The 18,413-nt window shown below is 48.5% G+C and overlaps 1 protein-coding gene and 1 long non-coding RNA gene across 3 annotated transcripts in view; one reads left to right on the top strand and one right to left on the bottom strand.

Moving 5' to 3' along the window:
* Positions 1-8,555: 8,555 nt before the first annotated feature.
* On the top strand, positions 8,556-14,061 carry LOC130370044 (uncharacterized). 2 transcript variants are annotated; one of them, XR_008892951.1, is made up of 3 exons: positions 8,556-9,141; positions 9,870-9,931; positions 12,831-14,061. It is a non-coding gene; the product is annotated as an uncharacterized LOC130370044 (long non-coding RNA). The 2 variants fall into 2 exon arrangements; XR_008892950.1 differs by having other exon boundaries at positions 8,558-9,141; positions 9,866-9,931.
* The window catches only part of LOC130370043 (ankyrin-2-like), a 107,390-nt gene continuing 101,805 nt past the window's right edge, over positions 12,829-18,413 (bottom strand). Inside the window, exons 49-51 of the mRNA XM_056575674.1 lie at positions 17,268-17,456; positions 15,644-15,738; positions 12,829-15,284 (exon numbers count right to left, since the gene is read on the bottom strand). Coding sequence (XP_056431649.1) covers positions 15,014-15,284; positions 15,644-15,738; positions 17,268-17,456 — 555 coding nt within the window. The 3' untranslated portion in view covers positions 12,829-15,013. The remainder of the gene's footprint in view (positions 15,285-15,643; positions 15,739-17,267; positions 17,457-18,413) is intronic.

The raw sequence follows: 18,413 nt of genomic DNA, 5'->3' as shown, positions 1-18,413 counted from the left end.
ACCAGTACTGGTACCGGTAACGTTCTCCACCTACACCAGTGAGGTACTGGTCTACACTCAAACCAGTACTGGTACAGTAACGTTCTCCACCTCACCAGTGAGGTACTGGTCTACACTCACACCAGTACCAGTACTGGTACCATTAACGTTCTCCACCTACACCAGTGAGTACTGGTCTACACTCAAACCAGTACCAGTACTGGTACCGGTAACGTTCTCCACCTACACCAGTGAGGTACTGGTTACACTCAAACCAGTACTGGTACCAGTAACGTTCTCCACCTACACCAGTGAGGTACTGGTCTACACTCAACCAGTACTGGTACCAGTAACGTTCTCCACCTACACCAGTGAGGTACTGGTCTACACTCACCAGTACCAGTACTGGTACCAGTAACGTTCTCCACCTGCACCAGTGAGGTACTGGTCTACACTCAAACCATACCAGTACTGGTACCAGTAACGTTCTCCACCTACACCAGTGAGGTACTGGTCTACACTCAAACCAGTACTGGTACCAGTAACGTTCTCCACCACACCAGTGAGGTACCAGCCCGTTCTACAGAACATCTCCATCAGGCCCTGGATCCTGAGGCGGATCAAACCGGTCGCTCCACCTCCTTCCACCCTACTCTAACGCATCCACCTCCACCCTACTCTAACAGCTCCACCTCCACCCACTCTAACAGCTCCACCTCCACCCTACTCTAATGCATCCACCTCCACCCTACTCTAACAGCTCCACCTCCACCCTACTCTAACGCATCCACCTCCACCCTACTCTAACAGCTCCACCTCCACCCTACTCTAACAGCTCCACCTCCACCCTACTCTAACGCATCCACCTCCACCCTACTCTAATGCATCCACCTCCACCCTACTCTAACAGCTCCACCTCCACCCTACTCTAACAGCTCCACCTCCACCCTACTCTAATGCATCCACCTCCACCCTACTCTAACAGCTCCACCTCCACCCTACTCTAATGCATCCACCTCCACCCTACTCTAACAGCTCCACCTCCACCCTACTCTAACAGCTCCACCTCCACCCTACTCTAACAGCTCCACCTCCACCCTACTCTAATGCATCCACCTCAACCCTACTCTAACAGCTCCACCTCCACCCTACTCTAACAGCTCCACCTCCACCCTACTCTAACAGCTCCACCTCCACCCTACTCTAATGCATCCACCTCCACCCTACTCTAACAGCTCCACCTCCACCCTGTTATGTTGCTTATCTAAAGTAAACAGACACACCACTCAGCCTGCTGTTGCAACCATCTTGTGGTAGTTTATTCAACTCTAGCGCCCCCAGTGGCTTACACATGATCTGCATTTATACATATCATGACATCCTCTTTATTTTCCTTTTTTTTTTTTTTTTTTTTTTTTTTTTTTTTTTTTTTTTTTTTTAGGCATACACTGCTCAAACATGAAAAAAATAAAATAATAAAATAATAATATAATATCCAGTAATCCTCGATGAATCTTCTTGCTTTGTATACAATTCGTCCACTTGCTGTTGGTTCACAAAGGGTAACTTGAAAGCTTTGTGAACCTAGAATTACTTCTTGATGTTTTCTTTTGAATGTCCTTTCATGCTTTTTTCCTCGGTACTGGCATGCCATCCGTTGAGTCACATCTGTTTTGTTGTGTCCTTTATTGTGTATCATGCCTTGGACCTGCATCCAACTTCTGTTCTTTCTGTATACTTTTTCCCCCAGGTGCTGGACTACAATGATCTTGGCTGGTCAAAAGTCCCGTACCTGGCTGGCTTCCCTATCTTCCGCAGATTCTGACATTGTCGCCAACCTCAAGTTCGGGAGTGCTCTGCTCCTTTGATCGAAAATATTCGTTCTGTTTCGTTGTCCTTGTTTCAAACACCTTTTGGACTGTACTTTGACCAGTTGAGTTTCAACATCTGGAGGTCGTCGGCAGTCTTGTTCTCAAACGTCGAACCATCAACGCGGCGGGTGACCAACGCCTACATCCTCCATAGGTGTACTCCTCAACTCATCAACGACAGATATTGGATTCTTTTTCCATCAGCTTCGATTTGTTTTAAGCATAGTTTGATAGTCTGTAGTCCTCTTTCCTTCGCCATGATCCATTAGACTGCGCATGGTAGGGGCTTTGAAGGTTTGGTGACTGAACTCCCCCACTCTTTGCAAAGGCTTGGAACTCACGAGAGCTGAACTGTGTCCGTTATCTAGATCACTATTCATGAATGCCTGGCTGTCGAACTGTGACTCATATGTTGATGGATTGTTTGCACTTCTTGTGGTCTGACTTTCAACCAATCCACTCTATGAAAAATAGTAATACCACCAGTAGTAAAAGACGCCTCTCTGCTGAAGGTGGGAATAGGTCAACACCTATCGGGTCTCCAGGGTCTTTCTGGAACACTGTGTGGTGTAGTGGCTCTTTAGTTTTGACATTTCTGATATGTCCTGCACACGCTCACACCTGTTCACCATCTCTGCGATTTTTTTTTTCCGGACATTCCAGGCCAAAAGGCTTTCTCCTTCCTCCGCCTGCGCTTCAATGCCCAAGTGACTTTCATGGATGCGCTTTAAAACATTTCCTCCTCTCATTGCTGCCGGAACGATGAGTCTTCTCCCTTGTACAGAACTCCATTCACACCTGAGAATCTCTTCTCTGAAGTTCCAATACGCTCGTATTTCTTGGGCAGCTTGGCTCCTGGTTTCTGGCCATCCATTAAGAACAGTTTCAACGAGTTTAGTCAGTGTCACATCATTTGTTGTTGCCTTTCTGAATTCCTCCAATTTCTCTTTTGACACGGGTAAATTGGAGATCACCATGTGCACCTGCGCTTCAATGTCTTTATCTGGAGAGCTGGTCACTGGTAAGTAAGCTCTGGATAATGCATCTGCAATGTACATCTCCTTTCCTGGCTTGTACTGTACATTCACCTGGTATTTCTGCAGTCTCATTAAAGTCTCTGTATTCTAGCTGGAGCACTGCTCAGTGGTTTTTTCATTATCACTTCAAGTGGTTGTGATCCGACTGGCACATCCACTTCTCTTCCGTAATGTACTGATGAAAACGCTCTGCTCCGAACACAATTGCTAACATCTCCTTTTCTATTTGCGCGTAGCGCTGCTCAGTCTCTGTCAGTGCGCGCGATGCATAAGCTACTGGCTTGAGCTCTTGAAGTAAAACGGCTCCAAGTCCACTTTTTGATGCATCCACTGACAGCGTTACGCGCAAATAGAAAGGAGATGTTAGCAATTGTGTTCGGAGCAGAGCGTTTTCATCAGTACATTTACGGAAGAGAAGTGGGATGTGCAGTCGGATCACAAACCACTTGAAGTGATAATGAAAAAACCACTGAGCAGTGCTCCAGCTAGAATACAGAGACTTTTAATGAGACTGCAGAAAATACCAGGTGAATGTACAGTACAAGCCAGGAAAGGAGATGTACATTGCAGATGTTCGGAGCAGAGCGTTTTCAGAATAGCCTCAATCTTGGTCTGATCCGGTTTCAAAACCGTCTTTTGTGGAAGATATGACCCAGGTATTTGATTTCCTCTAGGCCCACCTTGCATTTTCTCTTATTCAGCTTGAAATTCTTGGCTCTTGCTATCTCCAGCACTTGTCTCAATCTGCAGTCATGCAGCTCTTTTGTCTCACCCAAACCAAGAGGTCATCTATGTATGTTCAACACCTTCAATTCCTTCAAACAGCTGTCTCACTGTCCTGTGGAACACCTCAGGAGCCGAATTAATTCCAAATGGAAGTCTGAGGAATCTATAACGACCAAAGGGAGTGTTGAATGTACAGAGGCGAGTGCTGGCTTCGTCTAGTTTGAGTTGCCAAAACCCTGAGCTTGCGTCCAGCACTGTGAAGTATTTGGCTTCTGAGAGTCTGCAGGTTATTTCCTCAACTGTTGGTAGCTGGTAGTGTTCCCTCATTACTGCTGTGTTAAGATCACGTGGATCTAAGCAAATTCTTAGTTTTCCATTAGGCTTTTCAACGATAACAATAGGGTTGACCCACTGAGTTGGCTCTTCGATTTTTACAATCACTTTCATTTTTTCCATTCTGTTCAATTCTGTTTTTAGTTTTTCTCTCAAGTGACAGGAATTTTCCTAGGTGGGTGCACTTTTGGTGTCACGCCTTACATCAATTTGAATAGTGTGTTCTCCCTCTAGGCAGCCTAGTCCCTCAAACACATCAGCATACTCCTTGAAGATATCCATTTTGTCACTTTTATTTAGTGCCATAACTCTCTTGATGAGCCCCATTTCTTCACATGCCTGAATCCCAAGTATTGGTTTGGCATCTGATTTTACAACAATGAATTCCAGATTAAATGCTTTCTTTTTGTATTTCACGCTCCATTTGCACTTTCCCTTCACTGGTATTTTGTCTCCAGTGTACGTTGAAAGTTTCACATTGTTGGACGTAGTATGTTCTTTATCCCTATTCTTTGCAAGAGACTGAAAGGAATTACATTGGCCTGTGCACCAGTATCAAGTTTGAATTTTGACTTGTTTGTGATCCAATTTTAATTCAACAGTCCATTCATCTGTCTGTCTCTGTGTCTTTGCATTCACAACACCAAGGAACAGACTTGCTTGTTGATCTGTGTCGTCATCATCTACTGAGTACACTGTCTTCATCGACCTACACACCTTGGCAAAGTGGTTCATTTTCTCACAGTTCTTACATTGTTTGCCAAAAGCCGGGCATTTTCGTGATACATGCTCAGTTCCACATCTTGTGCAATAAAACGTGCGACCCTTGTCTTGCATGCTTACTTGGGTTTTATTTCGGTATTCTTTATCGCGTGTCTGCTTGTGCCTCACTGCATCTATGTCCTTGCTTTCACTTGCAAAGGATTGCGCATTGTGATCCTCTTCATGCATTTGTTTTATTTGTACTTTTGTTGTTTCTGCCGCGAGGCACAGCTGTGCTGCCTTTTCAAGAGAAATGTCAACTTCACGTAACAATCGCTCTCTCAACGTATCAGACGTGATTCCACAGACAACTCGATCTCTGATAAGGGACTCTCTTAACTGTGCGAATTCACATGACTTTGCCTTTAGTTTTAACTCCGTAAGGTATTGGTTAAATGACATGTCCCCTTGCACACACGTGAACAATTTGTACCTTTCATAGGTTATATTCTTTCTGGGGTTGCAGTATTCTTCAAATTTTCCAGAATTATCGCCAGTTTAAGCCTATCATCCTCCTCGTCAAATGTGAAGGTATTGTACACTTCCACCGCCTCTCGCCGGCTATATGAAGAATAGTGAGGACTGTACCTTAGCTGACTTGCTCGCGCCCCCAGCAGCTGTTAAATACAGCTCAAAACTCTGCCGAAATCTCCTCCAGTTTCTGACAGGTTACCGTGCAGTAGATCAAGTCCAGCGGGCGGCTTAAGTCCTTCCATGTTTGCAATACCTTGCAAATCCTCGTTAGTGTTTTTCCTTTTACTTCTGACACCATGTTATGTTGCTTATCTAAAGTAAACAGACACACCACTCAGCCTGCTGTTGCAACCATCTTGTGGTAGTTTATTCAACTCTAGCGCCCCCAGTGGCTTACACATGATCTGCATTTATACATATCATGACACACCCTACTCTAACAGCTCCACCTCCACCCTACTCTAACAGCTCCACCTCCTTCCACCCTACTCTAACGCATCCACCCTCCACCCTACTCTAACAGCTCCACCTCCACCCTACTCTAACAGCTCCACCTCCACCCTACTCTAACAGCTCCACCTCCACCCTACTCTAACAGCTCCACCTCCACCCTACTCTAACAGCTCCACCTCCTTCCACCCTACTCTAACGCATCCACCTCCACCCTACTCTAACGCATCCACCTCCACCCTACTCTAACAGCTCCACCTCCACCCTACTCTAACAGCTCCACCTCCACCCTACTCTAACAGCTCCACCTCCACCCTACTCCAACAGCTCCACCTCCACCCTACTCTAACAGCTCCACCTCCACCCTACTCTAATGCATCCACCTCCACCCTACTCTAACAGCTCCACCTCCACCCTACTCTAACAGCTCCACCTCCACCCTACTCTAATGCATCCACCTCCACCCTACTCTAACAGCTCCACCTCATCCCTACTCTAACAGCTCCACCTCCACCCTACTCTAACAGCTCCACCTCCACCCTACTCTAACAGCTCCACCTCCACCCTACTCTAACAGCTCCACCTCCACCCTACTCTAACGCATGCACCTCCACCCTACTCCAACAGCTCCACCTCCACCCTACTCTAACAGCTCCACCTCCACCCTACTCTAACAGCTCCACCTCCACCCTACTCTAACAGCTCCACCTCCACCCTACTCTAACAGCTCCACCTCCACCCTACTCTAACGCATCCACCTCATCCCTACTCTAACAGCTCCACCTCCACCCTACTCTAACAGCTCCACCTCCACCCTACTCTAACAGCTCCACCTCATCCCTACTCTAACAGCTCCACCTCCACCCTACTCTAATGCATCCACCTCCACCCTACTCCAACAGCTCCACCTCCACCCTACTCTAACGCATGCACCTCCACCCTACTCCAACAGCTCCACCTCAACCCTTATTCTAACAGTTCCACCTCCACCCTACTCTAACAGCTCCACCCTTATTCTAACAGTTCCACCTCCACCCTACTCTTAACAGCTCCACCTCCACCCTTATTCTAACAGTTCCACCTCCACCCTACTCTTAACAGCTCCACCTCCACCCTACTCTAATGCATCCACCTCCACCCTACTCTAACAGCTCCACCTCCACCCTACTCTAACAGCTCCACCTCCACCCTACTCTAACGCATGCACCTCCACCCTACTCCAACAGCTCCACCCTTATTCTAACAGTTCCACCTCCACCCTACTCTAACAGCTCCACCCTTATTCTAACAGTTCCACCTCCACCCTACTCTTAACAGCTCCACCTCCACCCTTATTCTAACAGTTCCACCTCCACCCTACTCTTAACAGCTCCACCTCCACCCTTATTCTAACAGTTCCACCTGCAATCTACTCTTAACAGCTCCACAGCGGTGTCCTCACCCTTAATGTTGACTCACCCTCAATGTGGACTCACCCTCAATGTGGACTCACCCTCAATGTGGACTCACCCTTAATGTGGACTCACCCTTAATGTGGACTCACCCTAAAGGTGGACTCACCCTTAATGTGGAATCACCCTTAATGTGGACTCACTCTAAAGGTGGACTCACCCTTAATGTTGACTCACCCTCAATGTGGACTCACCCTTAATGTAGACTCACCCTTAATGTGGACTCACCCTTAGTGTGGACTCACCCTTAATGTGGACTCACCCTTAGTGTGGACTCACCCTTAGTGTGGACTCACCCTTAATGTGGACTCACCCTTAGGGTGGACTCACCCTTAGTGTGGACTCACCCTTAATGTTTCTCTTCCTCCTTCTGTTTTAGCCATCTATCTTCTCAACTCACTTCCTGTTCCTATTGTGTCTCTTCTCTCTCTAGTGGAGCAGGCGGTCGTCTCCACCTTCTAGCTGCCCTTTGGCCCGCCCCCCGGCTTGGCCCCACCTCCCACCTTGCCCCCAGCCCTGAGTGTTGTTGCCATGGCGCTGGGCGGGTCTGTGTAGGAGCCTTGTAGGCGCTAGCAGGTTATCTTTTTGTGGGGCTTGGTCTCATCCCAGGACGTTAGGAAGAGTTTCAGCAACTTGTTTTTTCATGAAGTTTAGACGGTTTTCAAATAGGCAGGGGATATCAATATGTTGGAGGTGTTTTAAACTTGATTTAGATAGTTTTTTGTGACATTATTATATATTACCAAGTAAGAACTCATTGCTACACATGTTCTTGCTGTGGGTTTGCCTTTTCACCATAAAGACCAATATAAGGTTTACCTTAAGGTTCAAATATCTAGTTACTACGAGTTGAGGAAGTTTGTTACACTTTGTTGTTGTAGTGATTAGTCTCTGGCTCGCCATGTGGGGATTAGATCTTTAAAGACGTAGCTCTGGATTCTACTATTAATGTCTGCAAGGTCATGGAAATATCTGGATCGAGATCTTTTGATGATTAGAAGATATGAAACATTATCGATACGTTCTTATGTTCGAAGGCCATCAGTCGAGTGGTGGATCTTTGAAAATAGCCAATCATATTTCCATAAGAAGCCAAGTGTGTGAATTGAGTTTTTGTTGACTTTTATATCGTGATTTAAGTGCAGTAGAATGTCTAAAGGCCAAACCTGTGTGTGTGTGTGTGTGATGCGTGCGTGCGTCCCTCGTTATTTTGTATGATCCAGTTAATTTCGAGTAGGAATTAAACTTTAGGGTTAGTTTAGTGTCTGGACGGCGACCTTCGACCCCACGGTGACCTTCAACCCCACGCCCCTTCCCGTGGACGGTGACCTTCGACCCCACGTCCCTTCCCGTGGACGGTGACCTTCGACCCCACGTCCCTTCCAGTGGATGGTGACCTTCGACCCCATGCCCTACATGTGTATTGTTGGACTGATCGATGTTTAAGACGTATTCAATAAAAGTGTGATTTATGCTGGAAGTCTTCTTTCTGGTGGAGTCTGGTGACGGCATTCATACACACAGTTTTAGGGACCGGCAGCAAGTGCTCTCTATAGAAGAGTATGTAGGGACCGTCAGCAAGTTCTTTGCCGTCAGTTTAGTGTTTCAGGTTGAGTAGGCAAGCAGCAGATATCAACTGTAATTACTTTATCACAAGTGAAAGAAACATTGATTGTATAAGTTGCCAAAAATCACCACCGCCACCGAGATGCTTAGGGTGGCGGGATAAGAGGGGTGATATTTATATATATACACATACATATATACATATATATGTATGTATATGTATAGATATATTTGTGTATATATATCCCACCGGCCCCGAGGACATTTTCACCTGAATTGATCCTCTGTAAGGGGTGGAGTTGCTCCACTCCGGCCAATCACAGAGCAGTTCTCGTTAGCTCTTAATGAGGTTCATCTGCTATATTAGGCGCATGCGCAGCATGTGAATCATTTTGTGTGGGTCCGATTGGCGTTGAATCGGAAGTTGCTGCCTCTTCTGACCGGTCTGGAGCGACACCCGGGGTGGAACCCGGGAGCGAGGCCGGGGACGCAGTGAGTCAGCCGTGTGTGTGTGTGTGTGTGTGTGTGTGTGTGTGTGTGTGTGTGTGTGTGTGTGTGTGTGTGTGTGTGTGTGTGTGTGTGTGTGTGTGTGTGTGTGTGTGTGTGTGTGTGTGTGTGTGTGTGTGTGTGTGGTGTGTGTGTGTGTGTGTGTGTGTGTGTGTGTGTGTGTGTGTGTGTGTGTGTCCTTTTATGCGATTCTGGGGGGCCCCCTTTGGGCCCCCCAGACCACTGCCTTTTATGTGACAGTTTAAGGTTCTGTTGGATTGTTCTACAACTCAGGGAAAGGTTTAGTCTGCGGCTCCATCATTTGGTTCATTGTCTTGTAGAGCTGTGGGTTAATGTTTAGCATCTAGCTTCCCTTGGACAGTCTGTCCAATACTGATAAGAATCAGTCCTGAACTGTATTGCTCTCCACTAGAGGTTAAAGGGTGAGTACTGAACTTTATCTTTTTAAATTCACCAACACAGCAGTAGTGAACTATTGGCTGCTTTAATTAACCCTAGCCCTTCAGTACCAACGGGGTTCTTTGCCCTGACCCATCGACGGTGCAGAATTCAAGTTGCAGGGATAAATGCGTACTAAGACACCCCAGCTACTTGAGTGTCTTCCTGGTAGTTTATTCATGTGTAGCAGCCTAGAAACCCTAGTCGAACATAATGCTCTTGAATGCAGCCTGTGAATGTTGCAGTCCCCTAATCAAGGCCCTTGTTTAAGGCAGCTGCGTGCCATGTGTGTCAGTATGGCTCGTGTCCCTGCTGTGGCTGGTGTAGCGTCAACCATGTGAGTAGCATTTTATTAGGTAGAAAAAAATGCCCTGTTATACAAGCTGACCCATCATTTGATTTGTTTATTTTAGCTTTAGGATAGCCCCCTGTTGTTGAGTCACTTTGGACTCAGTCCCTCCACCCCGTGGTGGTGGGTAGAGTAGGCCACACAGAGTGTCTGTGTGCAGCTTGGTGAGCAGGGTTAACTCCATTTTCGTTCATTTTTGTAGGTTCACCTGCTGCTGTTTTGCTGTACTTTTGTCTTGCTTATCTTCTGTTCGTGTTTATAATATTTTGGGTTTAGTGAACCATTGTTAAATCTTTGTTTTGATACTGTATTCGTTTTTTTTGGGATGCCAAACTGTAGGGATGCTAGTAGGCACCCATGAGGTCCCTTCACATGCGTGCGAGTTAAAGCACTGGGATGCAGTGATTGAGGTGAGGCCCTTGAGGTGAGTGGTAGGCCCTCCTCGGGGCAGTTAGTTAGTTACACTAACCCTCCTCGGTGCAGTTAGTTAGTTACACTAACCCTCAGCAGTTGGCCTCAGATTTAGTCTGGTCAATTTTCTTCTAGTTTTGGACTGCTATTTTAGATTGTGATTTTATGTATAAAATATCTTGGCTGACTGTAATAAATATTTTCTCCTTATTTAGCTAAGTAACATACCATATTATACTGATTTCCAGGGGTGTAATTCCCCTGGTGGCCTTGTCAGTTCTTCCCTCAATCCTCCCCACTATTGCCTTCACTACACATGTGAGCTGAGACCAACTCTTGTAAATGTTCCTCCTCAAGATGATTGTCTTTCCCTCTCGGGGCCTTGGGTCAGTGGGTGCCCTCAATACATGGCCCGTTAGGCGCTTTGGGACTGTACCGGTGATTAAGGCTATACAGATAAAATGGACTTGAACTGATGCTAGAGCTCAGCTTCTACACCTTCAGCCAGCAGCTCTGCTTCTCATCCGCCCAAAGGTCGCCCTCTGCTGGCCTGGTGTAGCACTGCGCCTCTTAGTTCTGGGGGTACTAGAGGGAGTTTGCGCGTTGAACTGGGTGCTAATGTACAGTTTCCAAGGTCTTTAATATGGTTTGCATGTAGAATATAAATACATGTCTGGTATTTGCATCAAGAATAGCCCAAAGATGTTTCCACTTTCCAGGCCAACTCCGCTGTGATGGAGAATATTTTAGTTTAAAGACACGTTTGTGGGCTTGTTAAAGGTGGCATGGCATGAGCCTTTAAAGCACCTTTAGTGAAGACTACGATTCTTTGTATAATGCAGAGGAGAATGAGGGGAAGCTGGAAGCTGGCTCCCCAGGGGGAGCCAGCTTCCCCTCATTAGGGTTAGGGTTAGGGGAACCCTAACCCTAACCCTGTATAATGCGGAGGAGAATGAGGCGAAGTTGTAGTTTTCTCCACACGGGAGCAGCGGTTGAATCTGACCCTAAAGCGCCAACTGGTGGGCAGATCGGACTAGAGGATAAAGGACCTGAAAACCAAGCACTCACTGGAGACTCCACTGTTGTGTGGGGTCTTTTCCTCCCTTTAAACACTGAGGAGGTGAATTGAGAATCTGCTGTTTAACGTTATGTTAAGTCAACATTCAATGTGCTCAAGTCATGTTTAGTATGATTGATTGTTTTGACCAGAGAGGGGCCGGCCACTGTTGCGATACCGTAACGTTACAGCTGTTTGTATGTAGCGTATGTCTCAGGGTTAGTTAGCGAGGTAAAGTGTTACTCAATTGACGTGAATATATAATAATAATAAAACAACGTGAAGCCAACCGATCCCATGTTCCCGTTTTGATTCACAGCTCATCCAACGACGAGGTCTGTTGGTGTTCGGAGCGATTCCAACGCAGAAAACCCATTTCTCGCTTTAAGGCGCACCATCTCATGAGTGTACATGTGTGGTTGTTACCCCCTTTCTCCTGTTTTTTTTCCTATTTTTAACTTGTCATCCATCTCTGGCATATGTGTACGACGTAGATGAAGTCTTTGAAGATTGGTCTGGAAAAAAACATTGGTCTGGATTTTTCTTGGGTCAAAGATGTTTCATAAAATGTGATCTTAGTTTATTGGGTCAGTATTCAGACTAGGACCAGCAGGTCTCTGGTGATGGTTCTTCTGTCAGACCGGCTCCAGGGTCCCGGCGAGGCTCTGGGAGTCCATGTGAGGATGTTTTGGAAGAGTAATGATGCTCAGACCGGTAGACGGGCCAGACCACATGCTCTATGGTTGGTTCCAGTACCTGGCGCTGGTACTCTCAGTGGATCTTCTGGTTCCTAAGTGCTGTGAATTCTAACATCTCGGCGATTTTGGTTATCTCCATGGAAAACCTGGTTCCAGTCTATCGTCAATCAGAGCTTTGACAGATGGTAAATCTGTCTGGGCTACACAGTCCAACCTACCGTCTCCTATTGAGCTAGTGGTGTCAAGACAGGCCAGCGTCAAGGTGCCAGGCAGAGGAGAGCTGTTGGAGACCTGGGGGCAAGTCCTGCTGATGACCTCCATTGAACCTCCCGTTTTTAAGAATTGTAACGTCATGTATGACCTTTGACCCTGTCTCTGTTGGCTAGCAGTGTGGAGTCGGGGGCTTCAAGTTTGCTCATTTCCATGTCAGCATACGGAGTGAAATGAAGTCTTATTTCAATGTGACTGGTAAAGCATAACCTCAGTGCCCATCCTTGCCGGCAGTCACCTGAACCCTAGCCCCATACCCCGTACCCCTGAACCCTAACCTTAACCCTGACCCTAGCCCTAACCCCTAACCCTTTTTGCCCCAATCTTCTCCAAACTGCACCATAACCTTTGTTGAACAAATTAACCTCTGTTGTAGAAGTAACGTACAGATCCACATATCTAACCTGAATACTAATGTTGATAATGACCCAAGTGTTTTTCTATGGAACAGTCTGCACCAGTACCAGGGAAGCTGATGGCTGAGATATCCAAGCTGAAACCTCCCTCTTCAGTCTGACTGACTGGATGCCTGGACTCTCCTTCCAGCCCCCAGTGCCATACACTCTTTATATTCACTATCACTAACTGAATGATTTCACATGTTCCCACCCTTGAGGAAGGGATCCCCCACTCTGCCTTTCTTCTCAACATTTCTTCCTCTTAAGAGTATTTCTTGCCCTCTGGGGGTCAAGGGTCAGGGGGGGGTGTCATAAATAAATGACCTGTGGCAATCTGAGTATGTAACTGATGAGAGCTATACAAATAAAACTGAATTGACTTGAATAATCTTCCACTTTACTCCAAGAATTTCACGTGCATATATTCAACCAAACAACTTTTATATTTGTTTTTATCATTTAGACACTGGATATCAGAGACAATAGATCATCACAACCAATTATAAAATATCAGTCCGAACATCAAGCAGCAAATGTTTTCTATGATGAATCATCAAAATGAGATTCTGTCGCTGACAGCAGATCAGAGTCCTGATCCACTGACATGTCGGGGACTATGGCAACCGTGGGGAAATAAAGACTATTTACTGCTGTAAGCTAGTGCCGTGGGAACAGCAAAGACCGCATAGACGGCAGTGTTAATATGTTCATCACCATGGAAACAAGATGCTTCCTTATCAAATCAATCATTTTTTACATTTTTTTTATTCCTGTAAATGTATCACACTGGTTAACAGCAATGTGAGTTGTATTGTCAGACAAAGTTTATACTGGTAACACCAAAGATATATAGATTCCTCGTTGAAATGTGAAGTACTTTGTATATTTCGGAGTACAGAGTTATGTCCAAGCTTCCCTCATTTCTAATCTCAAAACACACGAGAGTAAACGCGCAAAACAGGAGAATCAGAAAGAAAATCGTTGGGTTCAACACGACTGAAGCCAGTGGAGGACGGAAACACAGTGGACCCTCAAATAGGACCCCCACAGTAGACCCCCCTAGAGGACCCCGTCCCCCCACAGAGGACCCCCTCTCCCCATAACATCAGGGAAGATGTGACAAAGACCCACACCAACAAAACTCACCCACACGCATGGTCACACAAGAGGAGTACAGTTCTGCAACCGGTGGGGAACGTTTAAGAGGCAACACACATCAAGAAGAGGAGAGGCATGGAGTCTCAGAGGGACATAAGGTTGGTGTAATATGGGTGGTTTAATGGGGGTGGAGTCTCAGCAGCGGGGCATAAGGGTGGTGTAATAGGGGTGGTGTAATGAGGGTGGAGTCTCAGCAGAGGAAAATAAGGGTGGTGTAATGGGGGTGGAGTCTCAGCAACGCGGCATAAGGGTGGTGTAATATTGGTGGTGTAATGGGGGTGGAGTCTCGGCAGAGGAAGATAAGGGTGGTGTAACATGGGTGGGGTAATGGGGCCGGAGTCTCAGCAGCGGAACATAAGGGTGGTGCAATAGGGGTGGTGTAATGGGGCTGGGGGTTGCGTTAGTCCAACCAAGACGCTCATCTATATACACTTTGTCGTTTTACAATCGTCTATTCAGAACAGGCCCAACAGACCGCCGGCTTGATCTGCATGCTGATTGGCTCTCTCTGTGGTACTGAGGCAGGCGGAACCGCCCCTTTAGGACGCAGGAACAAGGAAAAACAACAAGGACACTAAATTGGACAGCTATCTTTGGTCACAAAATGAAAACAAGAAGAAATAAAGGGAGCATTGTCAAAACGCAGAAGAGCCTCGAGAGAGGTGGACCAGAGGCAGACCAGTGGACCAGTGGACCAGAGGCAGACCAGTGGAGCAGTGGACCAGAGGCAGACCAGTGGACCAGAGGCAGACCAGTGGACCAGTGGACCAGAGGCAGACCAGTGGACCAGTGGACCAGAGGCAGACCAGTGGACCAGTGGCAGAACAGTGGACCAGAGGCAGACCAGTGGACCAGAGGCAGACCAGTGGAGCAGTGGACCAGAGGTAGACCAGAGGACCAGAGGCAGACCAGTGGACCAGTGGACCAGAGGCAGACCAGTGGAGCAGTGGACCAGAGGCAGACCAGTGGACCAGAGGCAGACCAGAGGACCAGAGGCAGACCAGTGGACCTGTGGACCAGAGGCAGACCAGTGGACCAGAGGCAGACCAGTGGACCAGATGCTGGACGTAGAGACCCGTTATGACTGGTGCGGAGAGCAGGGGGGGCCGGGTGGGAGGAGACAGGACGGGTCCCCCCCGGCTCCCGGTGGGCTGGTCCCCCGCCCCTCCCCCCTGAGGGGCGGGGCGTCGCAGCAGTAGTGTTGCAGCAGCAGGCGGAGTTTCTGCTGGAGGGCTTCGGCTCCAGGGGGCCCCGGGGCGTCGTCCAGCCGCTCCAGGGTCACATGCTTCCTCCCCTGGCCGTCCCGCACCACCGTCCTCCTCTGGGAGCGCGACTTACGCATCGAGGTTCTGGGGGGGGAAAGAACGGGTCAGAGCCTAGAACGTAGAAGAACGGAGAGGAGGGGAACACGAACCGAACAGGTGGGTTTGCCTTGTGTGTCCGGCTGTAGTTCTAGATCAAACGTTTTGCTCCATGCTGTCCATGAACTGGGGACGCCGCCTCCCAGCTGCAGTTGATCAGCCAACAAACCAGGTGTTAGCATGACTCACTGTCTGTTTCACACCTTTAACTGTTTGGTCATGCAGCATAACCCACGCCCGAGCCCCTTGTGAACAGGGCTCGGTGTCACCTGCAGCACACAGTGAGGGTTAGTGAGCGCTACAAGGCTGCGCGGCGGCCGCATGCTGATGGGTTCAGACGCTCCAACCTTCTGAGCACTGAGCCGTCGCCCTGCAGCACCTCCTGCTCCACTACATGAGGCAGGAGGAGGTACTCCCCGAAGCCTCCAGCATAACCCAAGGCCTGAGGGTGGAGACACAATGGGGTCAGGAGGGGGCAGCTCCTACCTACTACTGCTCCAGCTCAAGCTCCAGCTGCAGCTCCAGCTCCTACTAACTACTACTGCTTCAGCTCCAGCTGCAGCTGCTGTCTCAGGCCTGGCTGAGCAGCACAGCTCCCGTGAGGAGGAGAGAACCTCATCCACAGTCCACCTCTGAGTCCCTGTTCATAATATACTTCATCCTGATTGGTCCTTCATAGGGTGTGGATTGCAGTTCTGAATCAATGGGTTACAAATCCTAATTCCTCTTGTTGACCAATAGCGTGAGAGATGTTTGTTCCTCTTATTGACCAATAGCGTGAGAGCTGCTGATGTTTGTTCCTCTTATTGACCAATAGCGTGAGAGCTACTGATGTTTGTTCCTCTTATTGACCAATAGCGTGAGAGATGTTTGTTCCTCTTATTGACCAATAGCGTGAGAGCTGCTGATGTTTGTTCCTCTTATTGACCAATAGCGTGAGAGCTACTGATGTTTGTTCCTCTTATTGACCAATAGCGTGACAGATGTTTGTTCCTCTTATTGACCAATAGCGTGAGAGCTGCTGATGTTTGTTCCTCTTATTGACCAATAGCGTGAGAGATGTTTGTTCCTCTTATTGACCAATAGCGTGAGAGCTACTGATGTTTGTTCCTCTTATTGACCAATAGCGTGAGAGATGTTTGTTCCTCTTATTGACCAATAGCATGGCAGCTGCTGATGTTTGTTCCTCTTATTGACCAATAGCGTGAGAGATGTTTGTGCCACTTATTGACCAATAGCGTGAGAGATGTTTGTTCCTCTTATTGACCAATAGCGTGGCAGCTGCTGATGTTTGTTCCTCTTATTGACCAATAACGTGAGAGTTGCTGGTGTTTGTTCCTCTTATGGACCAATAAGGTGAGAGCTGCAGATGATTGTTCCTCTTATTGACCAATAGCGTGAGAGTTGCTGGTGTTTGTTCCTCTTATTGACCAATAGCGTGAGAGATGATTGTTCCTCGTATTGACCAATAGCGTGAGAGCTGCAGATGATTGTTCCTCTTATTGACCAATAGAGTGAGAGCCGCTGATGTTTGTTAATTGTCCGTACAGACGGATCTGTTTATCTGATTTATTGTTTCTTTATACTGTATGTTCTGTCAGGGGCTCTGCTTGAGGCCTACCCTCCTGAAGGCCTCCTGAAGGCCTACCCTCCTGAAGGCCTCCTGAAGGCCTACCCTCCTGAAGGCCTACCTTCTTGAAGTTATCCTGAAGGCCTACCCTCCTGAAGGCCTACCCTCCCGAAGGCCTACCCTCCTGAAGGCCTACCCTCCTAAAGGCCTCCTGAAGGCCTACCCTCCTGAAGGCCTACCCTCCCGAAGGCCTACCGTCCTGAAGCCCTTCCCTCCCGAAGGCCTACCCTCCTGAAGGCCTCCTGAAGGCCTACCCTCCTAAAGGCCTCCTGAAGGCCTACCCTCCCGAAGGCCTACCCTCCTGAAGGCCTACCCTTCCTGAAGGCCTACTGAAGGCCTACCTTCCTGAAGTCGTCCTGGGCGGAGGGCAGGTCTGCGGCCAGGGAAGCATCCCCGGTCTGCTTCTCCAGCCGATCGCCCCGTACCACCGTCGTCTTCACCACCCGGCTCACCTTGCGGCCTAGCACGGCCTCCGTCTCAAACTGGGAGCTGCTTCCTTCAGCCGGCACCCACGGCTCAGAGAAGGTGGACTGTAGGGGGTGGAGAGGTCAGAACATGGCAACCCGCTGGACCGTTAGGGAGATGGAGAGGTCAGAACATGGCAACCCGCTGGACCGTTAGGGGGGTGGAGAGGTCAGAATATGGCAACCCGCTGGACCGTTAGGGGGGTGGAGAGGTCAGAACATGGCAACCCGCTGGACTGTTAGGGGGGTGGGGAGGTCAGAACATGGCAACCCGCTGGACTGTTAGGGGGGTGGGGAGGTCAGAACATGGCAACCCGCTGGAGCGTTAGGGGGGTAGAGGTCAGAACATGGCAACCTGCTGGAGCGTTAGGGGGGTAGAGGTCAAAACATGGCAACCCGCTGGAGCGTTAGGGGGGTAGAGGTCAGAACATGGCAACCCGCTGGAGCGTTAGGGGGGTAGAGGTCAGAACATGGCAACCTGCTGGAGCGTTAGGGGGGTGGAGAGGTCAGAACATGGCAACCCGCTGGACTGTTAGGGGGGTGGGGATGTCAGAACATGGCAACCCGCTGGAGCGTTAGGGGGGTAGAGGTCAGAACATGGCAACCCGCTGGAGCGTTAGGGGGGTAGAGGTCAGAACATGGCAACCCGCTGGAGCGTTAGGGGGGTAGAGATCAGAACATGGCAACCCGCTGGAGCGTTAGGGGGGTGGGGAGGTCAGAACATGGCAACCCGCTGGAGCGTTAGGGGGGTAGAGGTCAGCACATGGCAACCCGCTGGAGTGTTAGGGGGGTGGGGAGGTCAGAACATGGCAACCCGCTGGACCGTTAGGGGGGTAGAGGTCAGCACATGGCAACCCGCTGGAGTGTTGGGGTCCTCTAAAGCAGCAAGTCAAACTAGTACTCATGTTCCACAGGAATTTCAGAGGGGTTGTTTCACCAGCCAAAACATTTAGAAATGAGACTTCAACACTAACATTGTGAATGTTATTAACAAGAGCATTAAGTCGGTGGTGTGAACTCTCA

This window comes from Gadus chalcogrammus, chromosome 17 (genome assembly GCF_026213295.1).
Source record: "Gadus chalcogrammus isolate NIFS_2021 chromosome 17, NIFS_Gcha_1.0, whole genome shotgun sequence".
Classification (NCBI taxonomy): Eukaryota; Metazoa; Chordata; class Actinopteri; order Gadiformes; family Gadidae; genus Gadus; species Gadus chalcogrammus.
This window is presented reverse-complemented; position numbering and strand designations above follow the sequence as displayed.